Source organism: Diadema antillarum, unplaced genomic scaffold (assembly GCF_040938485.1).
Source record: "Diadema antillarum isolate AM-2024a unplaced genomic scaffold, OU_Dant_1.0 seq00001273_RagTag, whole genome shotgun sequence".
In the NCBI taxonomy this organism is placed as follows: domain Eukaryota; kingdom Metazoa; phylum Echinodermata; class Echinoidea; order Diadematoida; family Diadematidae; genus Diadema; species Diadema antillarum.
Window position 1 is genome coordinate 670,227 of NW_027272054.1, and position 23,045 is coordinate 693,271.

The 23,045-nt window shown below is 38.8% G+C and overlaps 1 protein-coding gene across 1 annotated transcript; it reads left to right on the forward strand.

Annotated features, from left to right (window-relative positions):
- The first annotated feature begins 2,871 nt into the window (after window positions 1-2,871).
- LOC139745506 (UDP-N-acetylglucosamine transporter-like) lies at window positions 2,872-21,856 on the forward strand. The gene is made up of 8 exons (XM_071655896.1): window positions 2,872-3,375; window positions 8,922-9,117; window positions 9,894-10,051; window positions 14,123-14,245; window positions 16,777-16,945; window positions 17,815-17,933; window positions 20,095-20,228; window positions 20,510-21,856. Exons 1-8 carry the CDS (start codon window positions 3,361-3,363, stop codon window positions 20,601-20,603), a joined length of 1,008 nt encoding a protein of 335 aa, XP_071511997.1. The 5' UTR covers window positions 2,872-3,360; the 3' UTR covers window positions 20,604-21,856.
- Window positions 21,857-23,045: the final 1,189 nt, after the last annotated feature.

The window sequence follows — 23,045 nt, forward strand, 5'->3', positions numbered from 1 at the left end:
AGCCAAAGTCTGGTTGTCAGCCACATTTACTGAAAATGACCACTGCAGACCAGTGACCATCTTAAAATGTTTTTCCAAAAATTTTTATCTCTGACGTTCTTCTCACCGTTAAGCCATTTAACTGTCATACTTTTCATTAAAATATTGGCCCAAGGAAGACAAAATATGGTACGGTCTGTTCTTATTAGACACACTGGAGTGATGACCACTAGATAGCTTAAAAGAAAAAAGACCCGCATCAGGCATCAGCGTCAGGGTTTGAAATTTATACAATTTGATCTTAAAACACTATTCTCTCCATAGGCTGTTGTACCATGTTTATTGAAAGAGAGTGACCACTAAAAAAATGTGGCCACTAGAACAGGTTTGATTGCACCCTATTCCCCAAAAGGCAACTTAACCTGCTTTACAAGTGAGAACTAACACCATTCAGGGCACTCACCTGTTCTGCTCCCTTTAGTAGCAATGGCTAGGTATCAAATATGTATTGAGTCCCCACCGCCCAACCCATGGAAACAAAATTTACACAATTCCATGTGCTGCCCTCTTTAGCTGGAAATGTGTCAACAATAGAATGTTTTATGCATGCCTTTCTGACAATAGACCGTTCCTGTAATTTATTACAATTTATGGACGTTTCTTTTCCTACAGCCTAGTAACAAATTTTTCCATTCACCTGCTCCCTCTATAATAGGCAGGAATTCACTTAGTTGTTGCTAGGTAGGGCAAGCCTCCAGCAAGCTTTGAGGTTGTTAAGGGCATCTTTTGTGAACAAGGCATGCATATTAAAATTCTGAAGACATAACAGAACCGGTTTATTGTTCTTCTTGACAACCTGAAAGTTTGCCTGAGGTTTGTTCAACTAGTGTGTTCAACTATATACACATCCAAACTAAATTTCTAGTATTGAAAATTGTTTCTGAGGTAAGCCTATAGGTTAGTAGAATAAGCCAGTTCGGAGTTCTACTTTGCGCATGAGCAGAAAAAGGTCATTCGTACCACCAGGCATGTTGGTTTTTAAATTCACTGTGATAAGCATCTGTGATGTAATGATTATTCATGTAATCCTTATAAATGCTGCTTGTCAGCACGTCCACCTGACAGTAAAAGTGGTATTTGGCAATATCAATGAAAGAGACTGTTAATATATTCAATGCAAAATAATGAAATGGATGCTTTCCCAGGTGTTAATTGACGGATCATTCTGGTCATCTGATATACGCAAGTTCATTCTTTGTTTGAACAGGATTGATGAATCTCATTAATTGTTACGTAAAAGCTTATGCATTATGTCGCTCTGAAAACTAGTGAAGTGCCCCTAGCCGACTGAGAAAGAAGAAAGGTCATTCGTACCACTGTGCCCATCAGCTAACTCTGAACTGGCTTATACATGTATGCTGTAAATATGAATACATGTAAGTAAACTGGTCTGTTGGCAAGGTCCAGAGAGGTGGAAGTTCTTTCTTCCACCTCCCTGCAAGGTCTCACAATTACTATACTATATATACGCCATATACTGTATTTAGCGAGTCTAAATTTTCGCGAATCGGGAATTCCTGACAATTTCATGAGTGGTTAGATTCGCGATTGTGGAGTACAGTACAGAACGGAGAAATATACAGATGTGCATGTCACATTCATGTTGGGATCAGAGTCAATATTTTTTTGTGTTTTTAATTGCACAAATAATACCTGACTGGCAAAATTCGCAAAAATGAAAACCTTGCAAAATATTTGGCATATACAGTATATAATCGCGGTAAAGTGTTATGAAAACTCATTGAAAACCAAGACATAAGAGTACTCTGGACAGTCGGCTCCCCATGAAACATTGAAAATATTTTGAGTAACATATCTCGGTAACAAGTCAAGCTAATGTGTTCCTTTCATTATGAAAAAAAGAAAGACATTGTTTAGAGATTTCATATTGGAGAGGACAGTGTGTCGGAAGAATTCTCAACTTTTGAAGGAATTGTCCAAACTACCCTGTATCACAGTGTTCCACTTAGAAGATGATCTCTCTGCATTTCCTGGATCCAAATTATTGTTCCAAGACAATTTTCCATTTCATTATGTGGGCAGCTGAATGTGGACAAAAAAGCATAGATTTGGACCTGGACCACTTCCAAGACTAAAGTTTCAAGCAACATCAACTTCATCAAGAAAGTATATTTTTAGTGTATTTAGAAGCAAGTAAAACTCTTCTCTCTCTTAATTACTTTTAACAAAAAAAGGAAGTGCCTTGTTAACTCCAAGGAAGTTGGGAAATATAGCCTTTCTTCCAGGTGTTGGATGGCCACTCATTGAGTGCTTTTTTGTACTTAAATACTTAATTGAGTTGACAATGTCCAAGGCCACTTGCACCGCTCTCATATTCTATTACTATGCTGGTACCAGCATAAAAAGCTCATCTTTGTAGTCTTCAGCTACAGACTATGTATACTGGTAAACAAAATATAACTTGCATTGTAGACCAGCCTTGCTCAGCTACTATCGCAGAATGCTAGAAAACTCATCTCTTTTGCAAGACATTTTGAGATGAATATTTACTTGGTATCCATTTAAACCCAACATGAGTTGGGATGTGAAGCTTTGACTAGTCTCATTCAAGTCCAATACCGTTCCACACACTGCAAGTTGAATGAGGTGATTTGCGTCCACAAACTAAAGTCCACTCAAATGTAAACAGAATTTCCACATTGGTTTGTTTTTGCAGGTGGTGACATATCCACACCTTATCATTGGACAGTGCCTGCTTTATGCATTTTTGTACTGTGTCCTATGAGAAACTCAGTAATTTTCTTTTTTTTTTTATTCGATATAATGCTTGCATATCCCTGTATATATGAGTGTATACAGCTCAGAGTCGTGCAACCATGTGAAAGTTGGTCCTGAATAGAAGTCTACCCGCACCGTTGATGTGACAATCAATTGAGCTATATCCTGTGTTTATCGAGCAGTGCACACTTTAGCCGGCTTGGAGTACAAGCTGATGTCACACATGGTACAGTGTGCCCCTGTTAATGGATACCAAGGGAGTACAGTCGAGCATGTCATATCTTAAGTGTTTCCTGGGCTGTACATGATTTTATCGTTGTGCATTGGTATAGCTCTCTCGTCATTTGCCCTTTGGTTTCTGTTCCACAAGCATTGCAGCTTTGTGTGTGTGTTTCTTCTGAAGAATTAAAATAGTTTCTGAAGATTGATCATTAAACAAGTTTTATTGACTGGGACATCCACTGCCCCTAGCTACCAGAGGACAGAACAATCTACGTGCATTTCATCCTTGAGGTGACTGCAGACAGTGTTTTTGTTGCGTAAACTTTTATCAGATTCATTTGTGAGGACTGCAAATCAAAGATGAATGCAGCCCAGGTAAGTTGCAAATAGCATAACATATCAAGAAAGTTTACCCAAAATGTGATCCATTCATAAATTTCCTCTCTATGGAGGTTGTTATTTCAATTGTATGCCATGTGTGAGTGAGAACTGTTGCAAAGTCTTTTAAGTGCTAAATGCATAGAAACTGAGCAAATGCTGAAGGGGGAGGAGAAACATACAAATAGGTCTTGTGTGTCTTGGGTATGAGTGAACAAAGTTAGAGATTTCCTGGCTTGCATATTTTGACCTCTTGCAAGTAGACTCCTGATGTGTGGTACATGTCTTTGAGAAACATAAACAAAATTTCTTCTCAAAAGGACTTGAAATGCTGTGTTATATCCATTAAATTGTATGTTTGTGTGTATGCAGTTTATTACATAGATTAAGTGTAATGCCATTCATTCTTATTCTTATTATAAAATACAGAAAAGGATGTTCAGAAGATAGGTCAGATAATAAAAGATAAATGTCTCAAAAAAGTAACATAAAAGAATATCACTTATGATTCTCTGTTGCTTGTATTTAATTTGTGCAAACTCATAGACACTCTGACCAACAGACACATTTGAAGCAACTTAATCCTCAGTCTTTGAATTGATCAAACATGCTATCAATATGTTCCACAAATTGTCCAGAGGAATCAGGGATCACCTCCCAGTGGATCAGAGTAATTTGTGACAGATAGACAAACTGTCCGACACTTTTGAGACCATCCCTACTTCAAATCCCCTTCCTCTTCTCCATTCCTCCAGTCTCAATCTTCTACACTGGAACCAGTCCCTTTCAGACTCCTCACAATGTGTACCTTTGAAATGACTAATGCCATGCAGGTATAAAAGGAGATCTCCCATATATGCCCCCCTGGTAATACCTACTGTAGCTGCTCTGTGTGCCTTCCTCGCAAGGTTTGTTTTCTGTGTTTGCTTTCCATTGTGACTCTGAAATCCTGATAGGCTTTGCTGTGGGAGATTAATTCTAATCAACTTCCACTATGCAGAAGTACAATGACAGGAACCTTTTCCCAGCCCTTCCAAAATGTTCACAAGCTTTTCACCATTGATGGCATTTTGTATGAATGGAAGGGAGGAAACTGACTACATAACTACAGTCCAGACAGAGTCAATGAAGTGGAAACCCCAAATTCCTTCAATTTCCTTATTATCAAAAGATATTTCTTCAGGGATAATAGAGGCATACGCCATTTCCTGTTGCTTACCAGTAAGATTGTTATCTATCATTCATGAACATCTGTCTAAGGGTGCGTTTATCAACTCTTTTTTATCGGCAGAAACAGGTTTTCCAAACAGCTTTCACAGATTTTTTTTTTAGAGATTATAAATGCAAAGCTGTTTTGATTTGTAAATGGAGTTGGAAAGCCTTTTTGAAAACCTCAAATTTGTGCTCTCTGAAACAGGTACAGGTTGTATCAGCCAGAGACGTGTTTCTAGAAGCGAGATAAACGCAAAGCTGTTTTGAAAAAGCTTGTACTGTGCATGCTGTATATTACCCGGCCGTTCTCCTCGGGTCAAACAATGCAATGCAGCTGCGCAGTGACAAGGCCCGTTTTTGTGTTGGCGATGAGTTGATAAAGGCAACTTATTTTGGAAGGCATTTGTATTAAGAGGGCTTTGGAAACAACTTTTTATAGTGTATGGGTATGGAAAGCCATTTCAAACTGAGGGAAAAATGATGAACGCAGTCTAAGACAGGGGCATTTTGACTGAGTAAACTTTGACCTTGTTCATATCCACCTATAATCACTGATAGTGGATTGATTCGACTCGTGACGAGGATAGAGATCTAAGTGAATGCGATAAATGTTGTCACAAACGAGAAGTGTTCCAAAACTTCAAGTCGACAAAACTCAGGATGGAGGCATTGTCACTTGGGGGGTGGACAGGTAATATGATATTATCTGAAGCATGGCACCTATGAGCTTTTCTATCTGCTCTGTCAACAGAAAATGCCATATTATGGACATTACTTTGTTATCAGTAACATGTCTGCTGCTGCGATTCATTTGTACACATGGTGGAACATGAAATGTTGGTCTGCGGCGAATCAGCAAGCTTTTGCGTATTCCTTTTGGCTGATGGAAAATTAAACTATAATAATGTTGTCACAAACGAGAAGTGTTCCAAAACTTCAAGTCGACAAAACTCAGGATGGAGGCATTGTCACTTGGGGGGTGGACAGGTAATATGATATTATCTGAAGCATGGCACCTATGAGCTTTTCTATCTGCTCTGTCAACAGAAAATGCCATATTATGGACATTACTTTGTTATCAGTAACATGTCTGCTGCTGCGATTCATTTGTACACATGGTGGAACATGAAATGTAGGTCTGTGGCGAATCAGCAAGCCTTTGCGTATTCCTTTTGGCTGATGGAAAATTAAACTATAATAATGTTGTCACAAACGAGAAGTGTTCCAAAACTTCAAGTCGACAAAACTCAGGATGGAGGCATTGTCACTTGGGGGGTGGACAGGTAATATGATATTATCTGAAGCATGGCACCTATGAGCTTTTCTATCTGCTCTGTCAACAGAAAATGCCATATTATGGACATTACTTTGTTATCAGTAACATGTCTGCTGCTGCGATTCATTTGTACACATGGTGGAACATGAAATGTTGGTCTGCGGCGAATCAGCAAGCCTTTGCGTATTCCTTTTGGCTGATGGAAAATTAAACCTCCTTGGCTGCCTGTGAAAATGCAGACAAGTGAAGTTTTGTTCGTGACAAATGAGGTGGAAAGTAGTGAATAGCTCTGAAGTGTGATGTGATGTACAAATAGTAGAAAAATAGACAGTACATGGTGATAAAAGTTAATTGCCAATCTCCCCTCTGGGAGGAAACAAATTTGTTGAGCCCCCATTTTTATAATCACTCACGTTCCAAAAGAGTCTCGTTTCAATCTCATGATATATAATTATATATCTACCGAAGTAGCGATTAGCGCGCATTCAACTGTAGTCTTGTTCAAGGTTTCATTCAAACATTGCATTGCTTCGGTTCATCCAAGTACATCCTTGTATCTCCTTGGTTGATCCAGGGAGATGGAAGTATACATGTATCTGTCCGTCTCTGTGGGTGATCCATTTTGCTGACATTTTTTGAATGACAAGCACGAGTGGCATACAAGTGTCACAACAGGAAGGGAATGTCCTGAGATGTACAATAATTTGAACCCTAGCAGTCATCTGTTTATGATTAGTACCAGGTATTAGTTTTTGTAGGAGTTTTAGTTTTAGCTTTTTGTTTTTGCTTAGTTTTGATTTTTTTTTTTCTTTTTGGTTCTGTGTTTTGATTTGTTTGTGTTTTTGTTTATATTAGAATTTTTTTGTTTGGAAAGGATGAAGGCCAATCAAGAAGCTAAGAATTTTAATGGTAGCTGCCCGGTTAGGGCAGCCAGTTCATTTCTAGTGTAGGTATTTGTTTAGGACAAACCAAAATATCAGACTTTGTTCCCAAGAAAGTCACCTGGTACACGTGAGGAGTTACTTTTAGGTGAGGATCAGGGCATAGGTGTTGTTGTTTTTTTATTTAGTTGGTGTAATTATTTGTACTAAAAATAAGATACACACTCACATATATAGCTGTACTATGCACATCAATATATGCACAAGCCTGATTTCAAGAGTTACACATGTAGTTATTACTTAAAATTGTTGCATTTATTTTCTAAAGAGATGAGAAAGATTAAAGGGATGTACATGCTACCAAAGACAAGAGGGATTTCTGCGTAAAAGAATCAAAAGAGTTCTTGGCAGTTTTTTTTTTTTCAAACGATAGTGATATGATACATATCCTGGTTATTGAAATGCTTCTATTCTGTAAACTCAGAGATGTATGTCAGTCAGTCACACTTAAAAGGCAAACACATACATGTATACGCGATGTACAGTTGTACAACCTTTATGTACACCAGAAAATCGTTCCACTGCTTCGGTACAGAGAAAATCAGGAGATGATCCTTGATGAAGACTACATCACAACTTTACAATGTAAAACAACAACAACAAGAATGTCATACAGTAAATAGCTGTGAAAGGTTCTTCCATTGTAAAGTGATGTGTTTACTTTGTGTTTGATGTCAATAAACACTTTAATCAGTCATGCGCCACTTCAGAAACTTTGGTAGTTCCAAAAATCCAAAAATAGATTTAAAAAGCTAAAGATGTGAACCATGTCCAATTCTGTATTTTTTTGTCATTGCTGTTGGTTTTCATTACTGTTGGTTTGTAAAGATGTTTGTTAGGACCATTAGAATCTGTGAGGGCAATTCACCTCGCCCTACTTTCTTTTCATCTCTAAATTCCAGAATCCTTCCCATATCACATGTACATTTCTGCTGTTTATGGCACCGTGTCTTTCTAAAGATTATAGATATATCTATAGGGTCCTCTTTTGTGTGTGTGATGTGCATGTGTGTGTGTGTGTGTGTGTGTGTGTGTTGTCAGGGAAATTGTTGATTTCCCTCCCTTTGAAATTTTTGTTCCTTCTCGTCATTATATTTCTTGTTTCAAATACCAGTCTTGAAGGGATAGTATAGTATTGGTTGAGGTGAGAATTCAGCTTTTAACTAAAATATTTTGAGATACTCGGAAATCATTGTGTGAAATGTTAAAAAGCATACAATTGTAAGAAGAATTCAAAGTTTATTGTGTGAAAATCAGTTGTAAAATGGCTGAGATATCCAAAAACAAAGTGAAACAAAGCGATCTTGAAAAAAAAAAAAAGTGGTTCCCACCTTTTATTATAGGATCAATTTGAATTGGAAATCTCAGTTCAAAGTGGTATTCATCAGGTAGACTTTGAATTCCTCTAAGAATTATTATGCTCTTTCATATTTTATAAGAGGTTTCTCATTATCTAAAAAAATGATCATGAAAAAAGCATTGGAAACCCATCTCAAGCAGACTGTACCATTACTTTTTAATTTCAATTGACGCACACATGCGCTCAAAGGAATACTACTGGGCACACACACTCGTATTAGGGAGACACTACTGACAGAGCCCATGATTTAACTCGTTGAACATATGCAGAGAAAATTGAGAAGATATTTTTGCGGGATCTAGAATTTGTGTTAGCCAAAAGTAATGCAAAATATACGATTTAACTCTTTTAACATGTGCAGAGAAAATTGTGAAGATATTTTTGCAGGATCTAGAATTTGTGTTAGCCAAAAGTAATGTGAAATATGTGTACCGCAAAAAAATTCTGCATTTACAGCAGCATACCTGTATCTTTCTGAAAACTCTCTGAAAGCTCCCTGATTCTAATGTTTGAATGGTGGCAGCCCTTCAGTGAGAACATGAAAAGAAATTATTATTTATCCAGAGATGAGTGATAATGAAAAGAAAAAAATGTTTTGATGATTGCCTTTCAATGTTAATCAGCCTCTTCAAATCACAGCCTCTTCAAATCAACAGTGTATCATTGCTAAATTACCTCGGTAGTCTTGCCTCTCGGCTCAAGAGGATGAAACTACCCTATTAAATCTTTCTGGTTTGACCATTCTGTGCTGTAGATGAACACCGTGACCTTTAACCTCAAGTACCTGTCGCTGGGGATCCTGATCCTGCAGACCACCTCCTTGGTCCTGACGATGCGCTACTCCAGGACCGTGCAGTCCGGGGGACATCGCTACCTCAGCTCCACGGCGGTGGTGCTGGCGGAGGGGATGAAGATTTGTGCCTGTGTTTTTCTAGTCTTCTTCCAAGAAGGTTAGGGAAGAAAGAATGCAATGATGTATTCCTTTATGAAATGTCATGTATCATGTCATGTCATGTCATGTCATGTATCATGTCATGTATCATGTATCATGATGTATCATGATGTATCATGATGACAGTCTCTAAGAAAGAAAAAAAAAATAGCCAGAAATTTTTACTGAATTGCTGCCTGTGTTTAAATTGATTTTATCAAAAGCAACCCTCTGGAAAGGCAAATGCAAGTAATGTAAATAATTTGTTCTTGTCACAGCCAAATAAGATGAAAAAGAATAACCTGTAGAGACATTCAAGGCTAGGCTATACGAATCTGCAGTTGAATGATGGGATGACTTCACATCCTTGGGCATCCCCACTGTGTATGCGCCAATCGAAGGATTTTCAGTCATCGCATTATTCTACTGAGGAAGCATCTAGCTTAGCCGCGAAAAGTCTCCGGAGGTAATTTTTTTCCGTCTTATGTTGGTTGTGACAAAAGGAATTATTCACATTATTTATACTACCAGCGAGATGAATTTCTTTTCAAATGCAAGTAAATTTTTCATTAATAGCCATTGATATGAGCACAGATTATTGGAAGAACAGTTAATAGTTTTGGGATTGTATTTGTCATAGCGTCAGTGTTGCGTTACGCTCCAACAAATATCTGTTCTCTCAAGTAAGAGCTGTCGTGTTTAATTTTACTGTCACTAGCTCTGTATGAAGAAATCAAAGAATTCTAGTATCTTTAGATTAACATTCTTTATTGCTTTTTTTTTCAATTGTGACAGGTGGACGGACCATTGAAGGCTTCTTGAAAGTAATAAAGGAAGAGATCATTGAAAAACCAGTTGATTCCCTCAAATTGGCAATACCCTCTGGCCTCTATACACTTCAAAACAACCTGCTCTTTCTTGCATTGTCACATCTAGATGCTGCTACGTACCAGGTGAGCTCAGGCACTCATTTCCCAGAATATAGCCTATCTGAACCAAGCATTTGACCTTGGTTTGGAAACTACCGTTTACTCCACATATTTCTTGGGGTTTATGCTTTCAAAAACTTTGTGAGATGGATGCTTATTATGAATTCAACAACACTTGAAATATTAACTTTGGTCCCGACATGAAAGCAGCATGCATGCATACATTGTTGGGAAGTCCAAATTCGCAAAAAATCAGACTTTCTACATACTTGGTGTATGTTGTAGTTCAAGCATCATTGAAAAAGCATACCGGAGTACTGTAAAAGTGGAAATTTTAGCAGTGTTGAAATTTTTGCGCATTTCGCGCAACCAGAAAGTACCGCGAAAATAAAAGGACGCGAATGTTTTTGCATGCCATTTGTTCCTGTGTGTGGTGTATTGATTCCGCGGAATTATAAACACACGAAGCCCTTCTTACCTGGCCAAGCGCAAAAAAAAATTAGTCGCGCGAAAAATCCACTTTTACAGTACAGTTCGACCTCGATTATCCGGCCATGTCGGGACCGGCGCTCATCCGGATAAGCAAATTGGCCAAATATGGGAGACACAATGTTAATGTATATAGCTGCCGTCCAAGCTGCCATCCCAGTGCACTGGCAACTAGGCAGGTAGCATACCCCGCAACGGTGGTGTAATCTATGCTAGCCTGCGAAAAATTGTAGTCCCTTCTTCACAAAAATAAAGTATATCTTGTAGGTAGATCATGTGAGTTTTGTAGAAATTTTGATTGAGTTTAAAGTCACTGTTTTTTCTTAATTTTTGGTTGAAAAAAAAAGTCCTTCACTGCGTGAATGCGTCCGAATAATAGAGATTTCCGGATAAAAGGAAGCCGGATAATCGAGGTCGAACTGAACATCAGTTGAAAACTGTGTGATCTACATTAAGGATGCATTTTCTATACACATACCTTTGCAAATATTATTACTAGGGGTGGAATATGACAAACATTGCAGCGAGGTACCTAATACAATATCAGTCATGTGGGTGGATTCAAATGATCAAGTTATTATTAAGTGCTGGCCTCGGGTTTGCTACTTCCCCTTTGGCAAAAGGGGAAAAAGGGGCAAAAGGGGAAAAAGGGGCAAAACTGGCAATTGGCATCACAGCAGTTTATTGACAAGATCCAGCCATTGTTCAATATTGTGTGTCTTGTGGGACTATTTTGTACGTAAACATTTGCTCTGCTTTAAAAGTCATGCAGATATTTGCCATTATCGCCCAACCCTACTCCATCCATCAGCCCTGCAAGTGTGAGGTTAATATTTACTCTTATCAATCAATGAAGCAGCGACATGCCCAGACCTAAGGAAAGAAAAAATGCCCTAGTCCACGATGGACAACTACACAGAATACAGTAGGCCCTAAATTTTCAAATAATGACCTGCATGCATATGTATACTCGATTTGGCTGTAAACAAGGGAATTGAGAATGATTTCTGGTAGTGTTTAATGTGTTAGATAGCAGTGCAAGTGAAAAGTAAGGCTTGTAAAAACTTTCAGCTGTTTTTTTTTCCTTAATACTGTGATATTAAGCCCGAGTCCTCATATACCTTACATTCCACCTGCAAGTATGATAAACCATCTCTAGACTGTGACATGAAAGCATCAAATGCATGTACTTGTTTGAAAGGAACCAAAGAAAATAGAGAGAATATGCTCAGGAAAATGGTCTTCTACAAGAAGTTTTCTCGACCAAATAGCTGTCTCTCACCCGGAGTAGATAGAGGACCTATTGTCAAGTTTAATGAATATGAATGCAATGTCCAATACCTGTGTACTGTATCTGTATCAATCAAAATGGCACATCCTAAAAATTGATGTGAAAAGACTCATGTCAGACTCAGAAGGTGGTCTTTTATGTTAATTACTCAAACATATTGTTGTTTAGAAAAACTGCTCAGAATAAGAAATTGTGTGCCATGAGGGAAGGGAGTGATAGATTAAATTGATTCTAAGTTTGTTTCTGACCCAGCAGTTTTAGGATGCCAAGTACGGAAGTGGAGCATAATGGTGCTACCGTGGCATTTACATGATGTTTGCCTTACTGGACAGGGAATAATTTTCCTGGTATCGCATCGCAATTTGCTATGCATTTTTACAACACTGCTACACAAGCTAACTTTTGTGTAGCAGTTTTCTTCCGTAGAAGTGTACAGGATAACATTTAAAATGTTGTTCATCAGCTGAAATTGCTAATCAAATTTGAGTTGGAAAATTATTCTCTGCTGGGGGAGAACATTTTGTCCTAAATATTCTCACAAAACACACACACATGCACACACACACACACACACACACACACTCACTCATGTACACAGATGCACATACCTTGCAAAGGGCATAATATCAATGGTCCCATGAAAGCATAATTGCATACCAGGTAATGTGTGAATTCCATTCAATATAATTGATCAATTCCAAAATAAAGCAATTTTACCAGTGATGAATAACCTGTCAGATTGTGGGCGTTCCCCTTTATTTTTTCAAGTAATGCTCTACGTGTCGAGCCATTTCCTTTGTGAGAATGCCTGATACACTTAAAAGCTTTACTTTGATCAGGTAGTTTCTGTGTTTACTTTGATAGATATTTGTCGTGATAATGTGTTTGCCTTCAACATGACTGCATTGCAATTGTAATCAAGAGTGATTATTTGTGACCCGCTACAACAAAAGGATCCTAAAATCGCTGACGGCTGAGCCGAGGAAGTCAAGTTTGAGGTCACATCATCAAAGTTGGTCAAAACAACTGGATTTTTGTTTTTGGCATAATTTTGTAGTCTAATGTTTTGTCTATCATCTGCCAAAATTTCAAAGCTAAATGATCAAAGGAAAGGCAAGAAATCAGCATTTTTCTGGGCCATGATTTTCCGACTTTCAACGTAACAGAAACGTGTCCGATTTAGCACCGCAGCTAGACTCCGCCCCTAGCAATGAGGGAGTGATCTTTTTGGTCAGTGCGTGGCATCCTGATTACTGATTGGTCATGCGTAGACCGCTGGTGCTAAGCTTGAATGAATATCATGGAGGTCACTAGGAGTATGCCTTCTATTGTCAAGCGGTGAAAACTGTCTCGCCTTCCCTTGATCATGATAGCGTCGAAAGGAAAACTTTGGAGGCGTTTTATTCGAAACTTTAATTTCCTCAACCACTTGACATGCACTAATAAAATCCTCGATATCTCCGCAACCTAGTACTGTTATGAGTTGTGCTTCATATGAAATTAAAGTAGAAGAGTAAGGGAATAATGTCATGCCATTTTCAGAAAATTGTCCTCCCCCGACTTTCGGGTCCTTTTGTTGTAGCGGGTCACATTTGTTAAACAAGTGTGAACCCCAAACTCTGTCTGTATTTATGGCTCATTTCCTTTTACATGAAGCATGAATGTCATTTTCATTTTCGAGCCAAGTTTGTATGAGCTCTAACCTTGGGGGAAAACATGTTCCTAGCTGGTAATGCGTCATCACCCAACCATCAAATTACTTCAAAATGACTCTTACAATAAGTTGTTTAAAGTATTGTTTCTGACTTTATTGATATTGGAGATATGTAAGCCAACATGGGAATCATTAAATTTTCGTGACTTGCTGCATGTGAAGAAAGCTCTGATAGATTTGCAGAATACTTTCTGTTTTATTCTATGCTTGAATTACTGCAGACACAAATGTGATGAATACCAAAGGTATAGAGTAAGAGGGGAAAATTGAGCGATGTATTAACAGGCGGTTTGCAAAACATACAGTGTAGACCTGAATTCACAAAGGTAGTTTAAATCAAATCCACTTGTAGTCCATAGACTAAAGTGAGTGCAAAATAGGTATACAGTGTATCTTTCACATGTCGGCTCACATTCATTGTGGGAAGTTTGTTTGTGTACATGATCTGTCACGTACACTTACGCAGACAAAATTAGCATTATTCATGGGCCAAATTTCTTTGAATTTGTGAATTCTGACCATTATGTTTGTAGTTCCTGACGTGTCAACACTGTGACATCTCATGACATCTTTGCCCCTCTCACAAACCTCTCCTGCCCAGGTCACATACCAGTTGAAGATTCTAACAACAGCCATGTTTTCAGTCGTCATGCTGGGTAAGGAGCTGAGTCGGCTCAAGTGGGTTTCGCTGGTCCTACTCATGGCTGGAGTCGCTCTGGTTCAGGTGAGGAGTCACATGATTCACCTCAAGACATCCCATGATGCACTGCATCATTGAAATATAATGTAACCTTTTCTTTCCAATGCAGTTACTTCTAGTCCATGCATTTGTGATGCGTCTGTGCCTGGTGTGTTTACAGTCATGGTCCATTAGCAGTGGCAGATCCAGAGGGGGGCGCACCAGGCACGCACCCCCTCTTTATTTTTTATTCAAACAAAAGAAATAAAAAGAAAAAGGGGGGGGGGGGTCGTAAGCGCCCCTCTTATAATTTTGTATTGGCACTGCACCTCCCCTTTACAGAATTCCTGGATCCGCCCCTGATTAGGGCTGTGCTGTATATTCCCCTACTGGCATCATGTGAGTACAGAACCATGTGACACAATATGCCTTGCAGATGGACAAGATATTCTCCACTCGGCAAGGACCGCAGAGCCTTCCCATAATGCATTTTATAAGTTTCAGTTGTAAGGGACACTGTAGCAGACACAAATTTTTGATGTGTGCACATATAAATTGCATTGACTGTTGTTGCCATGCCAATGGCTTGGAAAGAATGCTCCCAACTACTCCTAGTTGTTACCTTTGCTGTTGCCGTAGTAACTGCATTTATCACAAGTTGTGATTGTTGTAAAAAAACAACAACGACAATATTTGCTATGAAATGGTATGTACGAATGTGTTGGTAATGATTTTTGTTTGGTTTTGGACACATCCATGACCAATATCAGTGTGTACATTTTCCAGGGTATCTTTTCTCCAGGCGTGTGACTTAAACATCCCACAAAACAGCCTGGTGCTCGTAGTAAATTTTCTCTCAAAAGTTCAGGCATTATGGAACACTGATATAATCCTAAAATTGCTGAATGACATAAAAATATATTTCAGCTGTAGATCCAAAGTGGCATGGTAATCCTTCAAGTTTTGTTTTAGTTCATGCCCTGTCTATGTGCAAGGGATGATTTGTAAATGCAAATTATACATGAATTAAAGTGCATGTTTGGTCATTAAAATTTGATTGTATATTCGTCTGCAAATCTATCTAGTATAGAGATTGGAAATGGATCACTACATGATGTTAGCACTTGATTATAATTACGGGGAAGTGCATAGAAATGTCACCAAAGTCTTAATTTCTTTCAGGAAACCTAAAATCATTTTATAGCATGTAATTACTGCAAGACATGTAACCAATGCACATATCAGTTTGCTTGGATGAGATCTCAAAGAATGTTATCAGTGAAAAAATGGAATTACATTCAAATATTCATTACTGTATTTAAATTTGTCTCAAGTTGTTCAAATTTTCTTTGATGCTTGTTTGCTTTCATTTCAGTGTTGTTGTTTTTTTGTGTGTGAACCTTCAAGACCAATCAATATAGACTGCCAATACAGGGTGGTATACGCGTGTAGAAAAAAGAAAAGGAAAAGAAAAGCTACTGGTAACTCTTTGTCTTGAAATCAAAGCTAGTCCTAGGGTTCTCTATGTGAGTTATCAATGATTGCATGTTCCAATTAGGACATTCAATTTGTAGAGTAAACATACAGTACAACACACACACACACAGTTGAAGCAGCTGGAGTTAGGTAGGCTTTATTGTACTGTCCACATCAGATATTTGCATAGCTACATTGTATACCATCTGGTATGGGGTAACACCTGTTGGTAGTTGATGAATTAATTAATTGCAAAGGGCTGATCAGTGCTATTGTATGAAGCTTCAGAAGGGATGTATTGGCCTACAGTGTAGACACTTATTATATATTGATGTGTGTGTGTGCATGTGTGTGCTGGCAAAGTCAGTCATATGTACTGAATATGTGCAATGAGTCTACGTTACTATATTTGGTAGCAGTGCAGAGTGTTATAATAAATCCACATGCACCATCCTGCTGAGATTTGCTGTTGGAGAAATACAATGTCAAATGAAAGACACGCTGGAAAATTTCTCAATAATTTCAGCATCAGAATGTCACAGTCTTTCCACCACGTTTCTGCTCAAGTATGTGATGGGTATTTGTATTGCTACACATCATCGAAAATACAGAAAAAGTGTATTCCTTTGGGCTCAGTGATAATGATGGAAAAAAAAAACCAGAATCATCATGATTTTGGCTGAAGACTTTGGGCAAAACATTATGATAAAAACACTGTAGTCATGTGACTATTTTGGAGGTTTTGAAGACTTGAATGTGATAGGCCAGACAATGTACTCACGTTCAAAGGTCATGTCATCATTAGATATTTGTGTGATATCACCCATCTAATTTTCGTTGTTATATCACTGTTGTATCTTTTTTTTAGCTAATTGAAAACAATTCTTTCTTCTTCTTTTTTGAGTGGTTTATAATGTTACATGTATCAAACTTTAACTGAAAATTCTTTTATTGTTTGCAGATGATAAAACTACACATGTATGTTCATTCTTACCAGCACACCGAGATTTTGTGGTTCATTGTAAGTTGTTGCTTTATGTACGTGTTACTACTTAAAAGCTTAATACATTCTTTTCAAACACACTTGGAATGATTTTCAGATGCCTGCTGAGAGTAAACCTGCAGAGAAAGAATTATCAACATCTTCAGAGGTCATTGGCCTAGTAGCTGTCCTGGCGGCGTGTTTTTCCAGCGGTTTCGCGGGGGTCTACTTCGAGAAGATCCTCAAAGGGACCAAACAGTCGATATGGCTCAGGAATATACAGCTAGGTAGGTCCTGAAGGAAAGATTTCCAGGTGTGAATTCACGAGGGAAACATTTGACTACTGCCATGAAGCAATAGATTTCGGCTGACAAACACTGTATATGAAAGCAAGAGATTATTAAGCAGAGGGGTGAAGACATGAGGCATATGAGTTTTCTTCAATTTGTCTTCCCTTTGTACAAATGAAATTTGTTATATGACAGCTGCTGATCTACATTTTCTTCAAAAAACATGTCAGAAAATTTTGGAGCTTTGGTATTTGTTCCAAGTTCATCAAGTCACTGCCGGCAACCAGGAATAGCCTGGTGGTATTGTCACTACCCGGAAAGCAGTAGATTGCAGGTTCGATTCCTGCTGGTTCCTTTCTTCCAACATGTTCGTTAAAGAAAATATCGGCAGTTACAATCTTACAAGTTTCATTTGTACAGAGGACAGACAAATTATAGAAAAAACTCATGCCTCAAGATACTGTATATCTCATACCTAATGCAGGGCTCCACACTAACTTTTTTTTTTGGTGGCCCGATGGGGCCACCAAAATCATCAATTTCAAATTTTTGGTGGCCCGAGAGAAAAATTTGGTTCCCCCCCCCAAAAAAAAAAAAAAAAACATTAACTCACTGCATGCATTTATGCATTTTCGGCGCAAAAAGTAACGAATTTATTGACATACTTTTTATAAAAATTTGGTGGCCCGAAGCGGGCCACCAAATTTGCCATTTTTTGAAATTTGGTGGCCCGACTTTCATTTTTGGTGGCCCCGGGCCACCGGGCCACCATTAGTGTCGAGCCCTGCCTAATGTGAATTGGGAATTGTAAGATGATTATGTAAATGGTTGCAATAATCTCACTTTTGCGTCTTTTGTGGTTTCAGCTTTCTTTGGGATACTGTTTGGTCTCGGAGGCGTCATTGGAAAAGATGGCGACAAGGTGCGGGAAAATGGGTTTCTCCAGGGTTACTCAGCAGTCACATGGGTTGTGGTCATCTTACAAGTAAGTCAATAAATAATTTCATTCTATGCAAGACTAACTTCCCATCCCTTGACCATTTGCCACAGACAGGAAATCAATTCCCTCCAAAAAAATTCATGCATAATAAATTGAACAGTATACTTTCTTGTTTAAGTTTTTCATTTACTTATCCGTCAGTCCTATTATTCATTTATTCATTTTGTTAGTTTGTTTTTTAGTCAGCCAGTTAGTTATTTATGTATGTGTCTGTTCTATTTATCTTTGTTCATGGAGATGTGTAGTTTGATATTTACCTGTGTAATGGGAAAGTGGATGTGTTGTTGTTGTTTTCTTGTGCAGCCAAGTATGATGAATTTTGCATGTTTTTGAATCTGTGGAATCAAATCATTAGCTAATATGATACATCAAGCAAAAGAAATTGCATGACTTATTTTCCTGCTAGTTTTGTTGTGCAAAATGGGCAGAAATGTTCAATTCTACAGTATATTTCCTAATTTATCTGTCAAGGTATCTATCTTTTCATCTACATACTATTCTACTTCTTTATCCATCTTTCTATCTATCCCAATAGAGTCACCATTTGGGAGTGAATGCCAATTTTTGAATGTCTGTTTTTGTTTTTGATTTGTTTTTTGTTGCCTGGGTTATAATTTCTGATGGTTATTTCATGTCTTTATATGACTTCTGAAAACTGTGTGTCATTGGTGTATTTTTATTATGGTGAAAATATTAAGGTCCATGGAATATGTGGTAGGTAGTGATTATTGTTTCCTGTTTCAAACAGGTGTGTTCCAGACTATTACTCTTCTGTTCTCACGGAAATTGTAGTGGCATTTGATGAGTTAGAATATAATAGTATTTTTCCCCATCATTTTTGTGTTGTGTTGGTTACAAGTCACATAAGGAGTATTGATTAATCCTTATTGTGTTTTGTTCACCAGTTAGCACATGTGTGGAAGTGCTTATCTCATCGAAAATTGGCACAAATGTTTGAAAACTTATCGTCAGTGAATAGAGATCACATAATCGCCCTAATCCCTGTGATGTCACCGTGTGTTCCTGTTGGACTATTTTGAAAGATACTTTTTTTTCCTTATGCTATGCATACTATGTATAAAATGTTGTATTATACTACTTTGGGTGTGTTCAAGCACTCTAAAGCAAACCAAAGAAAGCAAACTGAACTTTAAAAGCTAATTGTATTGAACTGTACTGTGCCAGATTTGGAGCATTCGAGCATTCTGTTGAGAAAGTGTACCTCATGTGTTATTTTTAGAGGGGGTCACACATTTTGTAGCTAAAGGATCATTCATTCGGCACGCTTGAACTACTTACAGATGTCTAGAACAAAGAGAATGAACTCTTTGCATTATGATGTATGTGCATGTTACGGACATAGTTTGCTACAGGAGAGCGCTTGAACAAACCCTTTGTCTTGTTTTTATTGCTTCACGGACACACTGAAGGAGAGCCTTTGACTGAAGTGAGTGACCATGTCGAAATAGACCAAACTAAAACTCAATCTCATACATTGCTACATCTTAGTGGGCTTGCTAACTTAATGACTAAGACCCTGTTTACCGTGCAAGGCTGGGCCGAGCCCGGGCTGAGCCCAGGCTGAGCCCAGCCTCAATTGTGGTACTCGGCCCCGCAATTTTGTCCATTTACAGTGGAGGGACCGGCCCGGGCTTTTAATTCAAACCTTTCAATATTTTGTCGTAGTGGCGCTCTGCTTGTAAACAAACGACTATTATTTGGAGCGCGCCGGTCGCAGTTAGGTACCGCATTTGGCCCAGTTTGCGTTTACAGTGAAAAAAGGTCGGGCTCGGCCACGGCCGAGCCGCGGCCAAGACTACCTCCAGAGCTTGGCGAAATGCGCGGCCGATTTTGGTACTGCATTTGGCCTTTTGCGCGTTTACAGTGTAAACAGGGTCGTAGTCAAGTTTGGATGGATTACTGAGTGCTGATTGAAAAAAAAAAAAAAAGCTTGGCAAGTTAACCCGTTGAGGACGAGTCCCGAACATACTCGGGCAGGTGTCTGTGGGAAATGCGTGTTGTAGCAAAATCAACCCGTCCTCAACGGGTTAAGATAAACGTCTGAGCATGTGAAGGGTTGATGATGGTGGAAAGTCAAGATGAAATTTGATCAATTTCTTTCATTTTGTATATCTTTCCTCCTCAGGCATTTGGTGGCCTTGTCATAGCTGCAGTCATCAAATACGCAGATAACATCCTAAAAGGCTTTGCAACGTCGTTATCAATAATTCTATCGACTGTCATCTCATATTACCTTCTCCATGACTTCACGCCAACAAGGTAAGAGCAGCCCCAGGGCTCGACATTATTCTTGTCTTTAAACTAAGAAATTTGTGTGTTTGTTTGTCATTAATTCATATATTGCATGTTTCTACCAGTGATAAGTGTATGCACATAATTTGTTTGAAGTTGTTTGATCGTGTTTCTTTGCATTCTGTTTAATTCTTTTTAACCTTTCTGTTCAATTGATATGTTTTGCTTTGTTTTGTTTTGTGTTGTTTTTTTTTAGCAACTAATTTCTCTGAGTTTTTCCTTTGCTTTTCTGTTTCTTTTGTCTGCAGCTTTTTCTTCCTTGGAGCTGCCCTTGTTATATCAGCCACATTCCTCTACGGCTACGTTCCCAAGGTGCCATCCAATACGGTCCAGTCAGTGTGATCGAGCGAAAAGTCCGGCAGCTGCATGTTTTGTTTCTCCATTCCATGAAGTGTACTTAAACTCACACCGTAGGAGGACTCGTATGGCAGGTGGAGCTGTTCTGTGTCCCACCATCAGTAGAGGGCATCCTACATGTCTGCCCTATTTAACTGTTTGCACCATCCAATGTTTTGCTTCCAGCTCTGACAGTTTCGGGACCAAAACTGAGCAAGTAGTGGAGATGATATTGACAAGGAGATGAGGAAAAAAAAGAATCAGGAATCAGTCAAACTGCCTGCTTTTGAAATATGAAAGTGTATTTTGACCTTTTTCACTCGCATGAGATGAAAAAAAAAAAAAGAAGAAGAAAAGAATGGTTAGAAATTGATAAAAGGTTGGCACCAATATGTAGAGAACACTTTGGTCTTCCTGCTGATACCATGGAATAGGATATAACTGCCACCTTAACGGCATTGAGACTCTGTTGACTGGAGACATGCTGTCAATCCACTTTCAAAACCAGTGATACATATATCGCAAATAACTCTCCTTTGCCAGTATAGTTTATAGTTTATTGTTGTTGTTGTTGTTATTTGCTTTGGATTTTGTTTTACCTGTTTTTCCTCTATCATGTTTTGCATTAGGTACAAAATATATTTATGAACTTATCGTTTACAGAAGAAACGCATAGCTTTTATGTACAGTTTTATATTATATTAGTCGTATTTTGAGTGCGATTTACTGTTCCATTTGAGGAATATCAGAGTAGGGTATTTGAACCCTTTCAAGACCTTCTCACCAACATGGTCTTGACATTGTGTGCCAACAAGTTGCTATTGGTAGAGGGAACCAGCAGGGCAGGCGCTGTGGTTCCACACTACTGATTGTGTACCGGGGCATTGATCTCTCCAGCCCTGTTGGTAAATTGGGTGGCTTCGTCGACTGGCCAAGAATGGGCAAGTGGTGGCGCACTGACAGCTTCCAGAACTCCCATTTTTAACCCACTGAAGACTAGTCTCGAGTATACTCGGGCAGGAGTCTATGGGAAATGTGTGTTATAGCTAAATTAGCCTGTCCTCGACAGGTTAATTAAGAGGAAAGAAAAAAGGAAGTCTTTTTTCCCCATCACTACTGTAAAAGTGGAAATTTTCGCGGTGTTGAAATTTTCACGCATTTTGCGCAACCAGAAGCTAATAGAGCGAAAATAAAAGCACGCAAATATTTTTGCATGCCATATGTTCCAGTTCTTGATGACTTGATTCCGCGGAATTAAAAGCATGTGTAACTCTTCTTACACGGCCAAGCGCGAAAAATTAGTCACACGAAAATATCCACTTTTACAGTATCGCTGTAATGAAGGCAGCAGCAAGGCAAAGACCAAGCTGCTGGTAGTGTTTATCAACTCGTTACCTTGGTAACTGCAATAGGCCCTATACCTTACACTGTTGACAAACTGCTCTTTGAAACGGGCACTCGCGAATCGTGGGTCCAGGGGACCGTATCATGAAACTTTTTGTCGGTGATTTACACTGACAACTGTTAAAAGCTACTGAAATCCTTGCGTCTGATTGGCTGATAGCAAATTTGTCGGTGAAAACCTCCAACGAACTCGTTGATGAAACACCCCCCTGATGTACAGTGGCATGTAGAGTATGCTCTGTAGGCAATATGGCGGTCTGTGCAGTTCAGACAAGATATGAGATAAATACTATACCAGTAAGTGCATGATTTATGATTCCAAACTCAAATGAGAAGGGTTTTTTTTTTCTCCTTTTGGGCTCTAACCGAGAATTTTAGTAATTAGTATACAAATATTGACTGCTCATGAGGATGATGGTGGAAATTATCATTCCCGAGGTGCTTTTCATACCGACCCTTCTATCACCCCGAGGCGTTAGCCGAGGGGTGATGGAAGGGTCGGTATGAAAAGCACCGAGGGAGTGATAATTTCCACCACCATCCGAATACAGAGCAGTTAATATTTGTTTTATATACCTCATCGTTTAATTGCAAAGTGTACGATCTTTGATCCAGCTCACTTCAAATCACGGAGGAGCGCTCGATCACCATGCCACGTTGAAACATGCCTGCTCTGTGCGCTAGTGCGATGATTTTGCACATGTGTTTATACGATGCGCGTAGTGAACGTCCTTGTGGGTGGGTGGAGGGGTTGCGGACACCGCGCGCGAAGTCTGGTGTACTTGTTATGTGTACAAAAGTCGCGGAGGGTTTACGAATTCTATCACGAGGGTTTTGCCTTTCTATCACGAGGGGTTTGCCTTTCTATCAGGAGGGTTTTGCCTTTCTATCACTTACATGAAAACCCTACGGCAAGATAGACGGGACTACACCTTGTCACGTGATATACTTTTGACCAATCAGTGATACGAATCTCACTTATGAGGTATATAATCTCATTTACTATACCATATCATGTGTATAGGTCTAAAAACATGCGAGCGT

Coding starts and splice junctions, on each gene's coding strand:
- LOC139745506 (XM_071655896.1), top strand. Junction 10,052..14,122: donor TAGATGCTGCTACGTACCAG/GTGAGCTCAGGC, acceptor TCTCCTGCCCAG/GTCACATACCAGTTGAAGAT. Junction 16,946..17,814: donor GCTCAGGAATATACAGCTAG/GTAGGTCCTGAA, acceptor TTGTGGTTTCAG/CTTTCTTTGGGATACTGTTT.